Source organism: Mustela nigripes, chromosome 13 (assembly GCF_022355385.1).
Source record: "Mustela nigripes isolate SB6536 chromosome 13, MUSNIG.SB6536, whole genome shotgun sequence".
Lineage (NCBI taxonomy): Eukaryota > Metazoa > Chordata > Mammalia > Carnivora > Mustelidae > Mustela > Mustela nigripes.
This window is the reverse complement of record NC_081569.1, coordinates 116,864,954-116,887,097: the sequence shown is the minus strand read 5'-3', so window position 1 is coordinate 116,887,097 and position 22,144 is coordinate 116,864,954. Positions and strand designations below refer to the sequence as shown.

At 44.5% G+C, this 22,144-nt stretch overlaps 1 protein-coding gene across 1 annotated transcript; it reads left to right on the top strand.

Moving 5' to 3' along the window:
• Positions 1 to 13,269: 13,269 nt before the first annotated feature.
• On the top strand, positions 13,270 to 21,577 carry CALM1 (calmodulin 1). The gene is made up of 6 exons (XM_059373530.1): positions 13,270 to 13,565; positions 16,642 to 16,672; positions 17,598 to 17,741; positions 19,851 to 19,957; positions 20,315 to 20,450; positions 20,636 to 21,577. Exons 1-6 carry the CDS (start codon positions 13,563 to 13,565, stop codon positions 20,662 to 20,664), a joined length of 450 nt encoding a protein of 149 aa, XP_059229513.1. The 5' UTR covers positions 13,270 to 13,562; the 3' UTR covers positions 20,665 to 21,577.
• The last annotated feature ends 567 nt before the right edge of the window (positions 21,578 to 22,144 follow it).

The following is a 22,144-nucleotide window of genomic DNA, read 5'->3' as shown; positions in this document are numbered from 1 at the left end:
GGTGTGAGATGGTTCAAGCATTTGGGGAACTTGACTGTGCAACGGGCAGAAGGTGTGGGGACTAACGGAAAGCGTTTCTCTGAACATAATTTTCAGTGTCCTACAGAGAACTATTACATGCTTATTTTCAGTACTCTTAAGAATCTAGCTGAGAAAGTCTTGTTGAAATAAAGATTTCTTAGAACTGCCATTTCCTTTAACATCCTCTGTGATTTTGATGCAATATGGCTTTGGTGATCTAATGAGGTGTGTGTGTGTGTGTGTGTGTGTGTGTGTGTGTGTGTGTGATTGAACTATTCTCTACTCACATCCTGTTTCTAAGGTTACCCTGTTAATGGTGTTTCCTGAAGTTTTATAACCAGTAGTGGGGTTTCTTCTGTACCCACGTAAAGGTTGTTCTTTGATCTAAGGCTGTAGTTGCCAGTAGCAGTTTATTGCTGCTTCTCAAACCTTTATTCAAAGCCTTGTTCAAAAAGGAGAAAAGCTGTGGTTTTCTTTCTGTAGGCGGGTTGTAGTCATCCCCAAAGATGCTTGCCAAGTGAGCAAATCTCTGAACTTCCAAATGAGCAGCTCATCATAAAGATACCTGCCCAAAGAATCAATATGTCACATTTCTTTTGCAATATATATGTTCTAGGAAATATATACCATGACTTCTTTGTGTTAAGTCAGATCATGATGCCAGAAAAGAGATTTGACTGGGCCACTAACAAATTGGGAATTCCTGCATAAGTCCCTCTGATCTTGGGACCTCAGTTTTCTGTTCTATAGAATGAGAGGATAGGATTAGATGAGCTCCAGGTTTTCTTACAGTTCTACTATTTTATTCTGCTGTGAAGAAGTTAGACCACAACTTATTATGTCATATTTAGGCTTATCAGATTCTACGTACAGTGCTTCAGGCTTTTAAAGTTACTTTTACATTTATTTTCACATTTAATCTTTGCAATACTTCTGGAGGGAGAGTCCCCATTGCATAAGAAGTTGGGTTTACTATAAAGTTGGTCCCAAGATTGTGTAAATGTGAATCAGTGTGCTACAAAATATTCCTCTGGGCCTATTACTTCAATCCTAGTACCTACCAAACCTGCTGCTTCTTGGTGGTCAGCAATTAGCTTGCTAATCATGAGCTCTTTAAGGATAGGGCCTTTCTAATTCATCTTTATATTCTCTGTGCTTAGCAAATTTCACTTTACAGGAACTCAATAAAGATTAAAAGAATGAATGAACAATAATTGGGACAGTGGTAGAAGAATCCAGATATAAGTGTGTATTTTGAGTTCCAAGAAAATCAATCAATCAATATTTATTCATAGTCTATAATGTAGATGGTAGGCTTTTTTTTTTTAACACCACATTTTTTTTTCTCCATTTGTTTCCACTTTTTATTTTTAAATTAAGGAAATATCATCATTGTGGGAAATTATTAATGTCTTATTAGATATTAAGGTTTACTTCCAAACTTTCCTTTGTGTGTATTCTATTACATTCTTTAAACAATACACAGATTTATAAGAAGATAATAAAAAAAATCAGATTCACTCAAACAAAATCAGTTTTCCTTTCTACTGTTATTCTTCTGGTCTTTATAAGGAGATAATGTCCTGGGGTGCCTGGGTGGCTCAGTGGATTAAGTCCTCTGCCTTTGGCTCAGGTCATGATCCCAGGGTCCTGGGATTGAGCCCCGCATCAGGCTCTCTGCTCAGCAGGAGCTGCTTCCCTGTCTCTCTCTGCCTACTTGTGATCTCTGTCTGTCAAATAAATAAAATCTTTAAAAAAAAAAAAAAAAAAGAAGAAGAAGATAATGTCCTTTATCCAGCTTTTGATTTTTTTTGTAATTTGTAATTAATTGTGACACAATCAATTGTGTCACAATTGAACAGTCAGTTGTTTTGCTTTGTTTTTCTTTAAGATTTTATTTATTTACTTGAGAGAGAGAGCAGGGGGAGAGGCAGAGGGAGAGGGAGAAGCAGACTCCTCTCTAAGTGGGGAGCCTGATATGGGGCTCAATCTCAGGACTCCAAAATCATGACCTGAGCCAAAGGCAGATGCTTAACCACCTGAGCCACTCAGGGGCCCCAAAGAGTCAGTTTGAGTAGGCATGGCCTAGTCTGTTCTGAGTATTCTCATCAACTATCATTCCACAAAGTAGGAAATTTATCATGATCTTAATTTTTACTGTTTATAAAAAGATGTAACTCTTGAGTCAAGTCCCTTATGACCTTAGTTCTATTTATATCCACATCTCTAGGGGTCTCCCAGTTACTAATGGAATTCTGCACAAATCTTTCACAAAATTCACGAGCAAAATATTTAGAATCATAAAATTCTAAATCTGGGAGGAATCACAGAAAGGCCATCTGGTCCCCCTTTCCCATTTTACAGAAAAGAAAACTAAGTTCTGAGAAGTGAATAGTTAGGGCCAGCGTGGGCTTTAGGATCCTTACTAGGCTGATCTTTCCTTTGACCTTTGAAAACACTTTAATCAAAGATTAATTGTAATAAGGGGAGCAGAGGAATGTTATCATCCACAAGGCCTCCCAGCAACTGTGGAAAATCTTGAGATGACTTTGCTTTGGACTTTGTTATTCCATTTAGGGATTGGCTGCCCTGAATTGTTCTCTGTGTTTGGTCTTATCTATACAGCTGGTTTAAAATCTTTGACCTTCGTTTAAATTGCTGACACTTTCCCGTTGTTAAGCTGTATCAATTCTTTACTTTTGTCTTCTTCAGACTAGCAGTGTTTCCCTTTCTTCTTCCCAGAAGAGTTCAGAGAAGCTCATTTTCTTTTCTTTTCTTTTTTTTTTTTCAAAGATTTTATTTATTTATTTGACAGAGAGAGATCACAAGTAGGCAGAAAGGCAGGCAGAGAGAGAGAGGAGGAAGCAGGCTCCCTGCTGAGCAGAGCCCGATGCGGGACTCGATCCCAGGACCCTGAGATCATGACCTGAGCCGAAGGCAGCGGCTTAACCCACTGAGCCACCCAGGCGCCCCAAGAAGCTCATTTTCTGAAAGGAGTAATCAACAAGTGAAAAGGAATGTAGCTACACAATTGCAATTCTTTCATGAGGTTCGGAAGTATTTTGGGAGGGATTGCAAAGTGCTAATAAAGAATCATCATTGTGGGGTGCCTGGGTGGCTCAGTGGGTTGGGCCGCTGCCTTCAGCTCGGGTCGTGATCTCGGGGTCCTGGGATCGAGTCCTGCATTGGGCTGTCTGCTCGGCAGGGAGCCTGCTTCCCTCTCTCTCTCTCTGCCTGCCTCTCTGTCTACTTGTGATCTCTCTCTGTCAAATAAATAAATAAAATCTTAAAAAAAAAAAAAAAGAATCATCATTGTGGTTTTATCTTCATTTCTTATTATGCAACTTTCATTTTTTACTTATTTATATTTAGTTTTTTTTATTGTTTGACAGAGAAGGACACAGAGAGAGAGGGAACACGAGCATGAGCATGAGCCGGAGGAGTGTGAGAGGGAGAAACAGACTCTACACTGAGCAGGGAACCCCGACGCAGGGCTTGACCCTAGATCCCCAGGATTGTGACCTAAGCTGAAGGCAGACACCTAATGACTGAGCCACCCAGGCGCCCCATCTCTATGCAACTTTTAGGCTGCTTCCTAAAATCTGGTTCTCCCCTTCAGCTGATGAAAACAGGTATAACTGGACTTGTTTTGAGCATGGCACTCTTTCACAGAAAAAGAGACTCGTTTCTTGGCTCCTGCAACACCTAACCCCCTCACCTAGCTCGCTGTCTCTCCAGTGCTCACAAGCGAAAAAGAGTTTAGAAAGAATAGCCCGGTGTGAGCCTCTGCACAAAATACAGGCTGAAATGGTGCTCAAACCTCAAAGTATCCCAAAATACAAAGCTCCCATAGGTACAAAGCACCAAACAGCTTTAATGGGTTCTCACCTTCCTCTGGGATTGAAAACCAGAAATACCTCCGTCTGAATCATTTGTTGGTAGGCCGCTCAAAATATGGCTTATCTATTTTGCTGCTACCTGATTTGGGGGGTCACTTCTTAGGTTTCCAACTCGATGTGAAACAGGTGCAACTATGAAAATCTGTGTGGCAGGGAAGCGCTGGGGCAGTGAAACACGACACTATCCATCAGTTTTCTGAGTCACAAATCTCTCAGGCTGCTCTGTAAGACGGTGATGACTCAGCAGCATTCCACTAGTGGAGGGAGGGAGGCCAGAGGGCTTGTTGCCCCGGGCAGCAGCCTATTGGGGGCGATGGGAGACCTTTCCGATCTTCCCACTGCCGAGCCTTAGAATGACTGCCTCAGATTCCCTGACTGGTCCTGAACTGACTTCTGACCTGACCTTTGCCGCATTTAGCTGACACGTATTCTAGCTATTATAGATGACCACACCTTACATTTGTCTAGAGTTTTATTGTGTACAAACTAATCTGACATTTTTTTCTTTCGTTTTCTCATTTTTTTTTCTCCCCTTCACAAGAGCCCTTGAGGTATGTTATGATTATGTAGCCATTTTACAGGTGAGATAGCTGAGTCGGTGTGGCTGAGGAGCCAAGGAAGCAGCCGGTTAACCTAGCAACTGGTATTTCACAATGCTGTCCTCTTCTGGGAAACAGCTGTTTGCTTGGTCAAGGTTAATAGAAATAAAGCCTGGAATAAACTTTCACTGAAGTATGACAAAATGTATTTCTGTCATCTTGTTTTATGGAGGAGTGTTGGGAGAAGGCGCGGGGAGGGGTGAGTACCAATACCAATACTCATTTATTGATACAACTTGCAAACTTTCTTGAAGGCAAAATCTTTTCAGTGACCGAATGGTCCACTCATCTTGTTGTGACGCCGAGAGTTGGTTTATTAGCCAATGACTCAGAGTCTCTACTTAGAATGAATAAGACTCAAGAAGCATCTTCATTGGGCTTAGGCATAGGTAGTTCAGTTTTCCCATTCAAGTACAACTTGCCTTGGGCCATATTTTCTCTACCACAGGAAGCTGGGAATGGATCCAGTTATGTGAAATTGGGGAGAGAATTGCAGAAGACGGGATGGATATGCTTGTACAGGTCAGGAGCAAGGTAGGAACAGTCCAGCACGTCCCTGAAGAGATGTGGCCTGCTACCAAATCTAGGAAGACTGGTTTCAGGAGGTAGTTCAGTGTTAAAGCAAAGATTTCCTTTTCCTTTTCTCACTACCTTGGAAAATTCATGTCTAATATCTTCCCTAGTTCTAGGAGTGAACTAAGGTCAACACTAACCAATTAAATAATGTATTGGTATTTATTGACTGAGGTACTATGCTGAGTTCAAAGAGTATAACATGGGGACGCCTGGATGGCTCAGTCAGTTGGCCATCTTGCCTTCTGCGCCGGTGGGTCCTGGGGTCCTAGGATGGAATCCTGCATTGGGCTCCTTGCTCAGCGGGGAGACTGCTTCTCCCTCTGCCTGCCACTCCCCCTGCTTGTGCTCTCCCGCTCTCTCTGACAAATGAATAGGTGAAATCTTTAAAAGAAGAAAAACACGGGGTGCCTCGGTGGCTCAGTGGGTTAAAGCCTCTGCCTTCAGCTCAGGTCATGATCTCAGGGTCCTGGGATCAAGTCCCACATTGGGCTCTCTGCTCAGCAGGGAACCTACTTCCTCCTCTCTCTTTCTCTCTCTCTCTCTCTCTCTCTCTGCCTGACTCTTTGCCTACTTGTGATCTCTGTCAAATAAATAAATAAAATCTTTAAAAAAAAGAAAAGAACAAAGAACAAAAACAAAAACAAGGAGGATAACATAGAGCTTTTGCTACTATATAAATGAGGAGATAAAATACATGAAAAGATAATATCAGGTAGAAATGGGTAAGAGATAGGGAATTTGGGAGAGAAGAAGTTCATCTGGAACTGTAAGAATCAACAAAGTTGGAAAGGTGTGGGATTTAAACTGGGCATGAAGAACCCAGAGGGTTTAGACAGCTGGTGAGGATATGAGCAGAGAATTTGTTTTTATAGAATAACAATAGTAACTCTGAAAAAGTAGATCAACAAACTGTTGATGGGCTTTGAATGCGAGGCCTGAGGACTTAGCATTTTCTTTCCTGTGGGCATTGAGGAGCCACTGAAGGTTCTGGAGTAGAGAAGTGACACAATGAAACTAACCTGGTGGCCACACACTGCCTCACTCAGAAAGAGAAAAGCTCACTGAGATGAACAAAGAATCATGGATTGGGTATTAAAAATTTGGGGATCCTCAACATTCTTGATCCAGACAAATGTGGATGTTTCTTCCCTTAAAAAAAAAAAAATAATAAAATAAATAAATAAATAAATAAATAAATATATATATATATATTTAAAATGATGTTGTCCAAATAGAATTTTTGTGAGGCTGGAAATGTCCTTTGCTGTGTAATATGACAACCACCAGCATATGGGCCTATTGAGTAGTTGAAATGTGGCTAACGACACGGAGGAAATGTATTTTTTACTTCAATTAATTTTGATATATAATTTTGATATATAGCACATATGGCTAGTGGCCACTGTGTTGGAGAGCATGGCTCCAGAACACAGGACCAAGACAATCTATTATGATTCAAAACCGAACCATATAGTTGCCAGACTAGACCTTCCCTCTGATGGACTTGGTGAGGCCCGTTCTTTGCTATAATCCACAATCAGCGTCAATTTATCTGATTAATCACTGTGGTCAGTTTTCTCCATATCAAGACCGTATTTAAAGTACCCATTTGTGCCAATCACTGGCTCTGCTCTTCAGGCAAACTAAGTCACCCCAAAACATGCTATTCCAGCTTACCGTGGTGTGACCACATATCGCTCAGCTGAATAGTTGTCATTTAAAAGCTGCTAAATGTCTATTTTTGTAAGGATGTCTTAGACCAGTTCTCTGGTTCGTCCCCCACTCTCGCACACACAAGAGTAATGAGAAGTTGGATGTTGATTAAAGTGACTTGTACACTTGACTCTGGGATTAATAGGGAAAATGGTGACTTAAGAATTTCCAAAATAGGGGCGCCTGGGTGGCTCAGTGGGTTAGGCCGCTGCCTTCAGCTCGGGTCATGATCTCGGGGTTCTGGGATCGAGTCCCGCATCGGGCTCTCTGCTCGGCGGGGAGCCTGCTTCCTCCTCTCTCTCTCTCTCTGCCTGCCTCTCTGCCTACTTGTGATCTCTCTCTGTCAAATAAATAAATAAAATCTTAAAAAAAAAAAGAATTTCCAAAATAAAATGACATAGAGAATATGCTTCTTAGTGGGTCAGCTGCATTTACCAAAAAAACAAAACAAACAAAAACAAAACAAAACAAAAACCCAAAATAGCAAAACCTGGTTGAATTTAGTGTAAACAACTAAAGCACAAAATGCTGTGATCTTATCCCATTGGGCATTTTAGAATCTGAATTCACATACTTGTTCCTAAGTCTGTACAACCATTGGCTGCCTGTGACTTAAGAGCTCAGTGGGGGAAAGCACAGAGCTAATGAAGCCCAAGTCATGGGTCCAGACTTATTAATGGCCAATTATTTTGCTCTGTTCTCTATCCCTGACCCCAACTTGCTGTGTTGCATATTCATGACCTTGGTCACAAGCGTGGAACAGGCCAGAGAGGGAAGAGTGCAAATCCATCACCACAGCTACTAGCAAAACAAGCACCAGCCCTGTACAAGGAGGGCAAGATGTCCTCTCCCCTACAAAGGAAAGCCTTTAAAAAAAAAAAAAAACAAGAATGGGGCAAACATGCAAGGTGGATGGTGTTGCTTGGAAATATTGCACTTTAGACCATTAACTAAATACACTGGGGAACATGGCAGGCTGGAACATACCACAGGGCATTTAGTCTGGGTATGATTCACTCAAAATTATGGGACACAAAATCAACACATGCTAAAATCGATCATGTTTTTCTCCTGGTACGAGGGTTTGGCCTAACACCTGCTTATTGTGTTCTGATGGTCACATGTATTAAAATTTCAGTGTAATGCTAGAATTCTCCCTTTATTCTTTTTTTTTTTTTTTTTTTTTTAAGATTTTATTTGTTTATTTGACAGAGAGAAATCACAAGTAGATGGAGAGGCAGGCAGAGAGAGAGAGAGGGAAGCAGGCTCTCTGCTGAGCAGAGAGCCCAATGCGGGACTCGATCCCAGGACTCTGAGATCATGACCTGAGCCGAAGGCAGCGGCTTAACCCACTGAGCCACGCAGGCGCCCCTCTCCCTTTATTCTTTATCATAAGAGCCAGTCATGAAAGATCATACCCCCCAAACGCCGTAACGGCAAAGTTTAAAATGGAAAAATAAGGAGGTATTTTGTTTGTCGGTAGCGATAGTAAAGCTTTTATAATAGTAATCCTGTATGACATTTAATGAAATGTAAATCCACACACAAACAGCAAGAATCTGTTCCTGCTCATGGAGATGATTAGAGAGGCAGAGAATCCCAAATAGTAGATAATCATTAAAGTATTATGGGGTGGAGAAGGAGGGAGCTGGGGACAGTAAAGAGGGAGAGACAAGACTTCTTTACTTTGCGAAAGCTCAGGGGGCTTCTGTCTGGCATTACAAATTTCTTGAGGAAGATCTTCTAACTATTTAGTTAGAAGATCCATGAAGGCAGCACTGACTATAGGTACATGCAGTGAATGAATTTAGACGGGATACTTTGTAAAAATCATCAAACCAACATTCTCATTCTTTTTCTCCCACCCCCAACCCCCACACCAAGAGTCATTTTCTCAAAAGATTGTAAGTTTCAGGAAGGCAAGATCTATTTATTATCATCTGCAGTACTTCTGATGCCTAGAAGGGTGTGAGTATAAGAAATACTCAAATAGAGAGGCAGAGAAAGAGGCAAAGGGAGAGGGAGAAACACACTCCCTGCTGAGCAGAGAGCCTGATGTGGGACTTGATCCCAGGACCCTGAGATCATGATCCCAGACAAAGGCAGAGGGTGAGGGAGAAGCAGACTCCTGGGTGAGCAGGGAGCCCAGCGTGGGCCTTGATCCCAGCAATCAGGTTCCTTCATCAGAAGGGAATCTGCTTCTCCCTTTGCCTCTCCTCCCCCTTCACCTGCTTGTGCTCTCTCTCTCACTGTTTCTCTTAAATAAACAAATGGAATCTTTAAAAAAGGGGAAAAAAAAAATAATTCAGTGATTCATCACTTACATACAATCTTCAGTGCCCATCCCAACAAATACCTTCCTTAATCCCCATCACCCATCTAGCCCATCCCCCATCCACTCCCTCCATTAACCTTCAGCTTGTTCTCTATAGTTAAGAGTCTTGTATGGCTTGTTTCCCTGTCTCCTTTTTTTCTTTTCCCCCTCCCCATATGTTCATCTGTTTTCTTTCTTAAATTCCACATTTGATTGAAATCACATGGTATTTGTCTTTGACTGGCTTACTTCATTTAGCGTAATACACTCCAGCTAAATCCATGTTGTTGCAAATGACACAATTTCATTTTTTGATGGCTGAGTAATATTTCATCGCATATACATTTACCACATCTTACAAAGTAAATGTTTTGCTTTGAGTTTTCTTTCACAAATATCCTGCTCCTTATGTAGGAGATGTAGCTATTACTACATTCCTATGAACTTATTTTACTTTCAAATCCTTGGGTAAGAAGTATTTATTTAGGGGCCCCCAGATGGCTCAGTTGGTTGAAAGTCTGCCTTTGCCTCAGGTAATGATCCCAGGGATTGAGTCCCATGTCAGGCTCTTTGCTCGGCAGAGAGTCGGCTTCTCACTCTCACTTTCCCTCTGCCTCCTTCGCTCTCCCTCTCTCTCACAAATAAATAAATAAAATCTTCAAAAAAATACTGCTTTTTTTTAAGATTTTATTTATTTATTTGATAGACAGAGATCACAAGTAGGCAGAGAGACAGGCAGAGAGAGAGGAGGAAGCAGGCTCTCCACGGACCAGAGAGCCTGATGCGGGGCTCGATCCCAGGACCCCGGGATCATGACTCAAGCCGAATGCAGAGGCCTTAACCCACTGAGCCACCCAGGCGCCCCACAGATTTAAATTTTTTTGAAGATTTTAATTTTAAGTAATCTCCACACCCAACGTGGGGCTAGGAGTCATAACCTGGAGATTAAGAGTCACATGCTCTACCAGCCAGGCCCCCCTAAAAACAGATTTTAATCTTAATCTTTGTTCTTCCTCTCCAGAAAATTAAATTAAAAATAAATTCTATTAAATTACAGGAAATAGTTACAGTGTTATGTCCAAAGAGCTCGGACCTAGATATTGGGGTTCTTCCACTTAAATTAGGAAAATCACTGAATCTCTTAGTGCCTATTTCTACATAAGGATAACAATACCTGCCTCATGGTTTGGGCAGGAGAATGAAATAATGCATTTAGCACAAGGGCTGGCTGTAGTCAATGCTCAGCAGAAGATGTTTTCTTTCTTTCTTTTTTAAAGATTTATGTACCCATTTCAGAGAAAGAAAAAGAGGGAGAGAGAGGATGAGTGGGAGGGGCAGAGGGAGAGGGAGAGAGAATCTGAAGCAGGTTCCACACTGAGCCTGGAGCCCAGCATGGGGGCTCCATCTCTCAACCCTGAGATCATGACCTGAGCTGAAATCATGAGCTGGCCACTTAACTGACTGAGCCATCCAGACACCCCGAAAAATAAAACCTTTTAAAAAAATTATGATAAAATGGCTTCTCAGCTTTTTGGCTAAGATCAAGTGTGAAAATATTATTATTAAAAAAAAGAATCTAATCAAACCATAAGAGACTCTTAGCCACAGGAAATAAACTGAGGGTTGCTGGAGGGGAAGTGAGTGGGGGGATGGAGTAACTGGGTGATGGACATGAAGGAGGCATGTGATATAATGAGCTCTGGGGACTATATAATACTGATGAATCACTAACCTCTACCTTTAAAACTAATAGTACATTATATGTTAATTCATTGAATTTAAATAATAAAGTCTATTTGACTTTAATAAAAGCCTAGTGATCATCTAGGTAAAAGAATCTGCTTCATGAAATAGGCAAATCCTTCACATTGTATATTTAAAGTTTTCAGATATTGATTTCTCTAATATGTAATCTAATATTAGAGTCCCACACAAGGGTCTATGCTCTGTTTTACATCTTTGACTCACGGTAAGATCTTGGGCAAGTCACTGACCTTCTCGTATTTCAGTGTGTCAAACTAGCCAAAAAACTAAAGCATGACCTCACTACAAACCCAGTAGACTTGAAAGGTGAGATGTGCTTTGATACATTAAAGAATTATCAAAAGAGAACTTAATCAAGTAAAACCATATAAAGAATCAGAATTATGAATTTTATAATGAGTAAAATAATTCTAAAATATACAGTTTTTAGCATGTAGCATCATGAAAAGTTTCAAAGCTTTTTATCTAGGTGAATTTGGTTAAATGACAGGGAGCAATATTATTTTCAAAATCATGGATTATAGCAATTTAACCAAAATAATTATAAGGAATGGAAGACAGAAGCTAATGAATCCTCAATAACTAAACACATTTCATTTCCAGGCCTTATTTCCCCTTACTTATACAATGTGCACAGTATTTTAAAATGTATTTCATTAAGTACTATATGAAAAGAATACAAATTCCTTTAGAAATGAAGCAGTTTTAAGATGTATCTGGCCATTTAGACTTGTAACTCACCAGATTATTGAATATTATTTAAATTGATTTTGTATTAGTCCCTTTCCCTCTATTTTCCTATTTCCAACTCTCCCACTCAGGTTTCCTGCCATGAGCAAGCACAAGATGAACAAGAAGAGGAAGAGGAGGAGGACGATGATGGTGATGATTGGCTGATTTGTGAAGTAAATATGTCTTTTTAATCTGCAGAGAGAAGGCAACACCATTCCCTGGCTTGCTGCTGCAGCCTCTCTTTAAACTGATCAGCAGGTTCACCCTTTCTGCAGCATTTCAGAAAGAACAGCAAGTATACTTAGAACAGTTCGACAGAGGTTATACCAGAAGTCTTGTGGCATCTGCAATATGCCTGAACATTTTTCCTTTTTAAAAAACCTCTTTCTGCAAATTTTGTCAAAGCCGGAAGCAAACGTCACCAAGGGGAGCCTTTTCTAGCAGAGTTTGTCAATTACACACTTTGCACATCTCTGAAAGAGTAAACAAATGATAAATTGCAACTGTTGCCCAGGCCCTGTAAACAAAAGATCAAATTCTCTGTGCTGCCTTGGCAAGAAAACTAACTGCAGCATTTTGTCAAGATTTTTACAAGTTCTGATTTCAAATTAATAACTGAAATTGCCCTTTTTCTAGTTTACAGAAAAACTGAAAACATTTATTAAAGATAAAATATTTTAAAGAGAGGAACAGAAACAAGACTGTACATTAAAATAAAATCTAGTTCCATTGTAGAGACAACTTGCTGTTTGTTCCAGCTCTAATCTAGGGGATTCTAAGTGCCTGTTTTTTTCTTTTTTTTGTTTTTATGAATGAAGATCTGATCCCTCTCAGGACCGGGAAAATTAAGAAAAAACAGAAATCAAAGCATGGGTTTTAAGGTCTATGGAAGATTCACACAGGTACATTCATTTCAGTTAAGACCAGAGCCAGGATGAATAGTATTTTCTGTTGGAAACAAAACAGTTAAGGGAGAAATATTATTCAGGCATACAAAATATTCAGTGGAAACGTGAAAAAATTAAAAGAAGACTGGCTAAGCATATGAGCATGACACAGATTTAGCAACTTAGCGTATATAATGTTTCAGAAATTGCTTCAAATTTTTAAAAGAAAAAAGACATCTGACCAATTTCTTGCGAGAGGAAAACTGCTATGCCCCTTCCAGACACTCTCCAAGGCAGGGGAAGGTGTGCTGTCAATTCCTCTGTCCCCAGCTCCCCGCGGACCTCCCCTGCCCCAGGACCTCCTGAAACATCCCGAAAGGAAGGTGGCCAGCTGGAGACCCCGGGGCGCGGGGCCCGCGGAACCCGGCTGCGCCAGGAGAAGGTGTAAAAGATGTGAAGTCCGGGGAGTGGGGGTGTCCCACAGATGGAGGTGGGTCCGGGGTGAGAGGCGGATAGCTTCTCACGTCCATGGCCGCCCCAGGTCGGGGCTGTGGAGACACTCTGCCCTAGTCCAGCCCCAGACAGGAGTCTCTGAGGATTCCTCGCTCCACCTGCTCCTGCGTCGGCCCCAGCCCCTCGACCTCTCGCCTCTCAGCGAACCCGCCGCCTCCCGGGGCCCCAGGCTGGGCCCGCGGCGGGCGCGCCCGGGAAGAGAGAGGCGGGAGGCGGGAGGCGGGGCGCGACGGGGGCGGGGCCAACCGGGCGAGGCCCGGCCCTCCCCGCGCCGCTCGGAGCGAGCCGGCAGCGCCGTGGCGGAGGGATACGGAGCGCCGTATATATACCGCCGGGTGCAGCCCCGCACTTCGGCAGTGGTGCTGGGAGCCTCGCGGGCGCGGCGCCGTTACTCACAGTCGGGCGGCGGCAGCGGCACAACGCTGAGCGCACATCGCGCCTTAGCAGCAGCAGCTACAGCAGCGGAGGCACCCCCCGCCGTCACAGCCCCTGCGCTGGTGCAGCCACCCTCGCTCCCTCTGCTCTTCTTCCCTTCGCTCGCACCATGGTAGGTCGGGAGTGGTAAACGGCGGCGTAGCAGCTGTCTGCCCATTTCTTCCCAAATTTTGAGTTGAGCGCCCCCCCCTTTTTTTTCGGTGTGGGTTTTTTTTTTCTCCCTCTTTTCCGGGTGTTACGCAGCAGCTGCAGTTAAGGAGGACGCATTTTGGATTTGCATTTCGCTTTTCTTGGCCAGGGTTTCTTATTTAAATTTTGGTCCCTCTTGGAGCTGGACTTGGCCGGGGGCTGTCCGCGGGCAGGGGCTCCGGCCGCAGCTGCACCGGGGTCTGCCGCATCCACCCCCTCCCCCAGCCCCGCACCACTGCATCCAGCGCGCCGCACCCGGGCTTCCCGCAGCGCTGCGCCTGGGCCGGGGCCCCGGGGGGCGGGGGAGCCGGGCGGGGCCGGGCACTCGATCCCTCCCCTGAGCACCCCCCGCCGCCCTCCACCCTAGGCACAGAGGCGGGGGGTCGGGCTGGCTGCGGAGAATGAATGGGCCCGACCTAGCCGGTGGCGCACATTGCTTCGGCCCGGGCGTGGGGGGCGCAGTCCGCGTCCACCTCCTCCCCCACCCGACGACCCCGCTGGGCGCCCTGGCTCAGCAGCTATCCCTCCTCCCTCGCGGGGGGCGCGGCGCGGGCGTGGGTTGGGAAGGAAGGAGCCGGGGAAGGGTGGGGTGGGGGCAGGAAGGCGAGGGGTGGGGGGCGGAGAGGGCGGAAGCGGCGGGCCGGCCGCCCTGCGCCCGGGCGGGGCCCCACCGTGTGGCCGGGGCTCGTGTCCCCATGTTTCGCACCCCTGCAGCCCCCCACCCAGTGCGGCAGTGAAGGCGTGCTTGATCTTCTGTACCCCGGAGGTCCCTTCCCGAGGGAGGCACTCGGCTCGAGCTAATTGGGGCGGAGGGGGGGCGGGGGAGGAGGGAGCTGGCGCGCGGCTCGGTTTCCATTAGAGACGCAAAGTTTCTGCTCCGGTAGGAGGCGGCGGTGCGGCTCGCCGCCTGGGGGAGCAGAAGCGGGTGGGAGGAGCGGGGCGGGCTTGGCCCCCTCTCGCCGCGCGGTCCCGGAGCGGGGGTGGGAGTGGGGGGGTGATCCTGGCCAGGGAAGGGCGGTGCCCCCACCCTGGGGCTCCCTCGTTCCTCCGCATCCCGCCTGCTCTCGGGGCACGCATCCCTGCCTGGCCCCTCGCCACTTTGCAGTCCGCAGAGAGATGCCCTCCACGTTTCCGCTTTCTCTGCAGCCTCTAGATTGCCAGATGCGCCTGTGCGCCTGGCTGGGTGTGTTTTCTTCAGCCCCCTTCCTCCATGGGCGGGCTGGGCTGACATCACCCACAGCGCTTTCTGGCTTGGCGGGACGGGGAGATGGCTCCCGACAGGTTCAGAGCACCTTTGCCCTTTAGACCAGAGCGATTTGGGGGTGGGTATTTCTTTGTGGAGAAAGGCTGTTGCTCTCGGAAAGCTCTCTTACCAGGAGAGTTTTGCGGTGAGGTGGGACTGTTCTTCCCGGTTAGGTGACAGCTTCTCGTTCGAGGTGTGGCAGGGCTTCCTGTGGTACAAAGACAGATGTTGTCCTGGCATTACATAAATCATCGTGTCTCCTTCATGCGATATAAAGAAAACCGCCTTCGGATGACTGGGGGAGAAAGGAAGGAAGACCTAATTCTAATTTGAAAAAATAAGTTTTCCCCCAAATCAGTAAATTGGAACACCACACCTATTGGGAAAGTTTTCATTTAAGATCAGTGTAGACATAACGTGGTTAGCGTTCTATTGGGATTTGTTTTGTAACTGGCTTCCTTAGGTGTCCGTCATTAAAATAAAAATACTTATTAGCTCTCCTTGCATTCTGGAAGCTCCCCCCTATTCCCCCCCAAGGTACAGGTCACAGGTTCCGTGTTGCAGGGACCAGACAAAACAAGTGCAAATAACCTGCGTGGCCATCACCACCTGAGTGTAAAGTGGCTCTATCCGAGCAGCTCTTCTGTCATTCTGAAAATTGGTGAATATTCTCTAGCAAAGTTAGTAGTTGCTCTTTTTCCAAAAAAGACATGGTAGAGACTCATAATTATTTCGTACCTTTGTGGGTACTTCACGTTTGCGGTTTTGTAACAGCTCAGTAGTAGGATGGTTGCATTTTTTTCCTGGCTTCTTTATCAAAGATAATTTGACTGAGGGCATCAGCCCTTACAAATGGGGGGCTTTTCATAAATAACTGCCTAATTTAAATGGAAAAGCATTGGGCGCCTGGGTGGCTCAGTGGTTTAAGCCGCTGCCTTCGGCTCAGGTCATGATCTCAGGGTCCTGGGATCGGGTCCCGCATCAGGCTCTCTGCTCAGCAGAGAGCCTGCTTCCCTCTCTCTCTCTCTGCCTGTCTCTCCATCTACTTGTGATTTCTCTCTGTCAAATAAATAAATAAAATCTTTAAAAAAAAAAAAAAAATGGAAAAGCATTTATTGCATGGAAATGAAGTTGGTGGGGGTGAACCATTGCAGTATATTTATATTTTCCACTTAATTGTATTTCATAAAATAGATACTGAAGCCTGTTAATCCAACCCAAGGCCGTTATGTAACGCCTGTTTGGAGATTTTGGAGCGCCCGCAGCAATGCGCAAGGTGCGCTAAAAGCCTGCCCCTGGCCGCGATCCTGGCGGTGGTGACAGCAGCCATCAGGCTGGCATCCTCCGATGGAAGGGGGGACTGCGGTGTCCCTGGCGCAGTAGGTGGCGCTCTTCTTTCTCTAAGCTGGCTGCTGCCTCCGGTGTGGTGGGGCCTTTGCCACTAGAGGTGCCATTTTTCAAATTATGAACTGACCCTTCCTCGTTAGACCTCAGAGTGCATTAGCCATTGGCTCAGCAAAGAAAACGTGAAGTGAAATGTCACTTCTTTGTCATCCTTTGTTTTTTCAAGTAGCATAAAGTGTTCCTTTTATTCTCATTGTTTTCATTTAGTGGCTAGCAGTTTCACGTGGTTAGCTTTTTTTTTTTTTTAAAGAGTGATTTTTGAAAGGTCAATATCAAAAGTATAATTGAGAAAACCCTGCTGCTCTCCATCAGTGCTTGTGCACTGAGGTATACCTCTTCTTTCTTTACGTAGGCTGATCAGCTCACCGAAGAACAGATCGCTGGTAAGTCGATGACTTCAGGGGGTCCCCTTAGGCCAGAAGGAGGCTTGACTCCTTTCGGATAACTTCTCTGACCCTTCCCTCCCACCCCCACCCCACTATAATTTGAACGGTTTCTTAAGAATTTATTTAAATGGAAGCAAGAAGCAGAAATATTTAGGTCAGGTGTTCATTCCTTGCCAGCGTGTCAGGCCTTGTGGAAGTGGAGCTGGGAATACCTTGTTCCACTCCGGCATGTTTGACTGGCTCCTGCCGGTCCGGCTTTGCATGTGGTGGGAGTGCCGGGAGCCCGCTGTAAGGCGGAATTCAGGTCTTTTCGTAATTTACCCTGAAGGCTCGTGCTTGCTCTTTGAAAATACAGGGGAATGGGTGGAAATGAGGGTTAGTTCTACTGTAATAATTGGAAAGGGAGTCCGTTTAGATTCTAGCTTTGATTATTCCTTGGAGGATTCTTGAGATGATTTCTCTTTAGGAAACCAGGGATGCCTTTGAAATAAATGCCATATAGAGAGAACTCTGGTTCCCGGGGAGGGTGCATTTCTAATAACCCCTTCAATGTTGCTGTGAAAGGCTGTGGCTGGAGCAGTTGAACTGGAAGGGGCCTTAGGGGAGCATGGGGACCAATCTTCACTTGTTAGATTGGACTGAGGACTAATTGAAGTGTGTTTTAAGTTTAATTTTCTTTAAAAATGTGAGAGTACTGTGTGGTTTTATGGAACCAGTTACCAGGAGCAGTGTCTGCTTTATGGAATATGGAATGAAGGCCGTCCAATAGGACTGTCGTGGTCTTTATTTCAGGAGATACAGGCGAGGCAATTTGTGATAAGTTGCAGACTTGGACGGTTTGCTTTGGCAAGCCCCAGGGAAGTGTGTGCTGTGGCTGGGTTGGGTAAAGACATTCATTCTAAAGGTAAACTTCTGTTTTCAGAGTTCAAGGAAGCTTTCTCCCTATTTGACAAAGATGGCGACGGCACCATCACAACAAAGGAACTTGGAACTGTCATGAGGTCACTGGGTCAGAACCCAACAGAAGCCGAATTGCAGGATATGATCAACGAGGTGGATGCTGATGGTGAGGGCTCAGACCTATGAATGAGCGCCAGTGTTGTGTAATTCGAGTTCAGACATGTTACAAGATTGTCTTTCAGGTCCCCAGAGCAAAGCAAATGTGCAACGATCTTTTTGGTGGTTGCCTGACGGCCGCTGACAATGAAAATAGAAGATTATGGACCTGCCTTTGGCTGTGCTCACTGTCTAGAACATTTCCTGGATCAGATCGGCATATTGTTCTTTTCTACTTGCCGTGACCTACAGCTCAGTCTTTTTTATCAACTGGCCCATGAGTCTCCACTGAGTCCTCTGGGGAAGTAAAAATAAAAAGCCATAGACCTTTTCTAAAGCTGACTGTCTCCAAGAGGAGTGGGAAGTGAAATGGAAGGAGAGACCCTTAGACTTTAGTGTCGAGTTGAGTACAGCATGAGTTGTAGTTGTGTTTATTACAGAGAATTTTGAGGGTTGTATAAAGCTTGGACATGGAGTGCTCGAAGACTGTGGGGAGTAGATTATAGAACCTAACAGAAGGGGAAGATGAGTAAAGTGCAGAGCAAGAAGGAATAAGCAGTAGCCCTTGTAATGGGGTCACCAGTTGGTCACCGATTCTTCTGTACTCTAGAACAGTGGACAGTAACCTGCTACTGCTCACTTCTCTCTGGAAGCAGTTTCTGAGCATTTCCTTGTCAAAAAGCTGTCCTTTTGGGAACCATGTACATGCAGATAATGTATAACATCGTAGAACATGGAAAAATTTTTAAAATGAGCTAAGAATAAGCAATTTGGATCTAGATTATTTTCTAGACTTGGCTTGAACGTAACCATTTAAACAAATGTGGTATCATAAAGTGATAAAGTAGAATTAAATTTGTCTGGTCATGCACATTGAGAAGCTGGGTGAGCTCTTTAACAAGTGGTTTCAGCCCATTCAAGCTACTTTGAGAAGAGTTTTTGTCCCTCTCAATGTTCTGGAAAAGGGATACTTCAGAATTCCCTCTTGGTTGACTGCTAAGATGATTGGCCATCTGGGAACATGGGGTGGCCACTCCCTGTTTTATGGGAACTCTGGGAAATGGTACTTAGGGACTGGTAAAGTGTATTAGGCCCTTAGATTGTAGGGAGCAAGGAAGGAGAAACTGACTCAGGCTACAGAATCTAGTAATGAATAAACGTAATGCCCAAGGATGTCTGCTCTGTGTGGTTATGAGATAGCACTTCAAATAATTTACTTTGTCTTGTGTGACTATCATAATGCTTTAAAATTTTGGAGGCCAAAGGGATTTCTGAATCACTTTGATTTAAAGGTACTGGTGAAAATGAGTATTTTAACCCAGAGCTTTTTCCCATTTAATTTTCTTTCCGTTTAATTTAAGTTATACTGTTAATTGTTTCTGTCTTTGTGGGTGCTCGCCAACTCTTAGTTTTAGAGGGGAAGTTATTTAGAATACTGGCCGTAGAACAGGCTGTTCTGACCCTGTTACCTAAGTGGTAGTGGTCTGAGCTATGAAAACACTTCCGAGCCTTGCCCTTACTGGGAAAGCAAAGATCCTGAGCTAGAGAAAAAAATGATTAGGTGACTTATCATCAGAATGTGGGCAGGAAACGCCTTCTGGAGAAGACTGTGATAATTTATGGTCTGTGGTATAAGAAAGTCTGCTTTTGCCCCCACTTCCATAATCCTTTTCTTCCATAAAACATTCTGTTGTACTGGCAGGCCAGTTCTGGGACTTGACCAGGGTAACGAACCAAGGCAGAGGTAGGGCCAGGGGCTTACCCTCAGCCTGGGGTCGGGGTGGGGGGGGATGTTGTCTCAAGGGCTTCCTGCAGGAATGGAAGGGTGCTGTAGGCACCTTTAGTGGTCAGGAACCTCCACGTGCCATTCCCTTTGCATCCTGAAGTGCTCTCCTGGGCACGCACTGATGACTGGTTTGGATTACATGAGTCATGTGAAATCCCTGCGAAGTATTTGAACAGTTGAGACTTAAACATGGTTTAACCTCGTAAAATAAATAACTCAACCGGTTTGTCCGAGAGAGTCTTAACCCTTCTCTGCCGTGTTTTGAAGATGTTCCCCACTGGGGAGCATTGCCGGTGCATTTATTTTATGCGAGCTTTTGTTTTCTTATTTGAGGTAATGGCACCATTGACTTCCCGGAATTCTTGACTATGATGGCTAGAAAAATGAAAGATACAGACAGCGAAGAAGAAATTCGCGAGGCATTCCGAGTCTTTGACAAGGTAATCCTGCGTCTGAGTTGCAGCCTGTCCCGCTGCTTTGCCACCATTTCTGAAATACTTAGAACACTTACACTGAATTGCCTGGGCCTCTGTGGTGATCTTGCTTTGAAATAAGCCGACTTAGCTGCAGCAGCCTTAAATTAGGCGGGGGTGAGCATGATGATAAGCAGTGGGGAATTTTGAACCAAGCTTCTTGATTGCTGCTTTCGGTTCCTTAGTGTTTTCCAAGCCCCTGCATTTCGGTGCTGGCCGGGGGCATGCGCTTGGTGGCTTGGTGGGGGAAGCGGAGCTGGGTGGCCTGTGCCCGTTGGGAAGCCCTCTCCGCCGCCCTCATTAGCACCTGCTTAATGTTCACAGGATGGCAACGGTTACATCAGTGCGGCAGAGCTTCGTCATGTCATGACCAACTTAGGGGAGAAACTAACAGATGAAGAAGTAGATGAAATGATCAGAGAAGCAGATATTGATGGAGACGGGCAAGTCAACTATGAAGGTAAAAACGCTGCATTAGTCTCTTCAGCTTAGTTTTGAACAGTCCTCCCTATGGTATCTAGAAACAAGATAACTGCTTCAAGAGACCCTGATCTTTATTTATTTCATTTATGCGGAGTAGAGATGTTGTGTTCATTCAAACTGCTTTTGAAGATAACTACAAGTTATGATTGTTTGTCTTTTCAGAATTCGTACAGATGATGACTGCAAAATGAAGGCCTACTTTCAACTCCTTTCCCCCCCTTCTAGAAGAATCAAATTGAATCTTTTACTTACCTCTTGCAAAAAAAAAAAAAAAGTTCATTTACTCATTCTGTTTCTATATAGCAAAACTGAATGTCAAAAGTACCTTCTGTCCACACACACAAAATCTGCATGTATTGGTTGGTGGTCCTGTCCCCTAAAGATCAAGCTACACATCAGTTTTACGACATAAATACTTGTCCTACCTAATGATAAGGAAGCACCTAGTGGACTCCTCGCAGTTCCATTTGCTCATGATTAATACACTGGGCTGGCCAGTTTTTCATGCATGCAGCTTGACAATTGAGCACAGTCAGGCATTTGTATTAAAAACGAAAAATGAAAAAAATTTAAAACTTCTTCAAATGGGTTCTAGTTCAATTTGTTAGTATAAAATTGTCATAGCTGGTTTACTGAAAACAAATATTTTAAATTGGTTTACCTCAGGATGCTGTGCAGAGAAATGGGTGAAGGATAAGCTGTCTAGACGTAGCCCCACTTAGCAGGACGGCCCTCTCGTACTTCTGGGTGCCCCCATCCTTGGTGACCATGACGCTCATCTGGGTGGCATGCCTCACATGTTGGTTTAGCATTGTCTGCGTTGTCCTGGAGTGACATGGGTGTCAGGCTGTCACCATTCACACAAATTTAAAACAACAACAACAAAAAAAAAACCTTTACCAAGGGAGCATCTTTGGACTCTCTGTTTTTAAAACCTCCTGAACCATGACTTGGAGCCAGCAGCAGAGTAGGCTGGGGCTGTGGACTTCAGCACAGGCATCAACATTGCTGATCAAGGAATTACAATTTACGTCCATTCCAAGTTGTAAATGCTAGTCTTTTTTTTTTTTTTTTTTTCCAATAAAAAAAGACCATTAACTTAAAGTGGTGTTAAATGCTTTGTAAAGCTGAGATCTCAACGGGGACAAGGCAGTCGGAGGAGAGGTCCGTACCTTTAAAAGCCCGCAGCCCAGCATTGGGCTTCTTGCCCTCCCGCCCGCCCTCTCTCCCTCCTGACATCCCAGCACCAACCTCTGAGCCTGAGACCTTGCCTAAAACCGGGCAGATAGCAATTGCTTCATCCTATCGACGGACATGTAGGTCTACTTGTATTTTCACTGGGGGGCGGGTGGGGGGGGGAGTGAACCCTGTTTAACTTAATGATAATTCAGGCAGTGGCGCTCTTTAATGAAGGAAAAAAAAAAAACCACTTTTTCTCAAGCATGTACTTAGGGGTTCTTCTCAAATCGTGCTGCTGATTACCTGTTTTATGTAACTACTTGAGACCATCTGTGCAAAGAGACATGATTTAGTGTGTCTGTCTGTAATTTAATCCTTGCTGTGTGGTAGAAGCAGTAGTCCCTTCTAAGCCAGTCTTTCTGCCTAAAAGACACTACCTTCGAGTCATGATTTTTAATTTATGATGATGACTTCCCTCAGACTCCTTTTACT

Excerpts from the sequence above, each read along its gene's own strand:
- CALM1 (XM_059373530.1), top strand. Across the intron at positions 17,742-19,850 it reads CAACGAGGTGGATGCTGATG|GTAATGGCACCATTGACTTC; the intron begins GTGAGGGCTCAG and ends TTCTTATTTGAG. Across the intron at positions 20,451-20,635 it reads CGGGCAAGTCAACTATGAAG|AATTCGTACAGATGATGACT; the intron begins GTAAAAACGCTG and ends TTGTCTTTTCAG.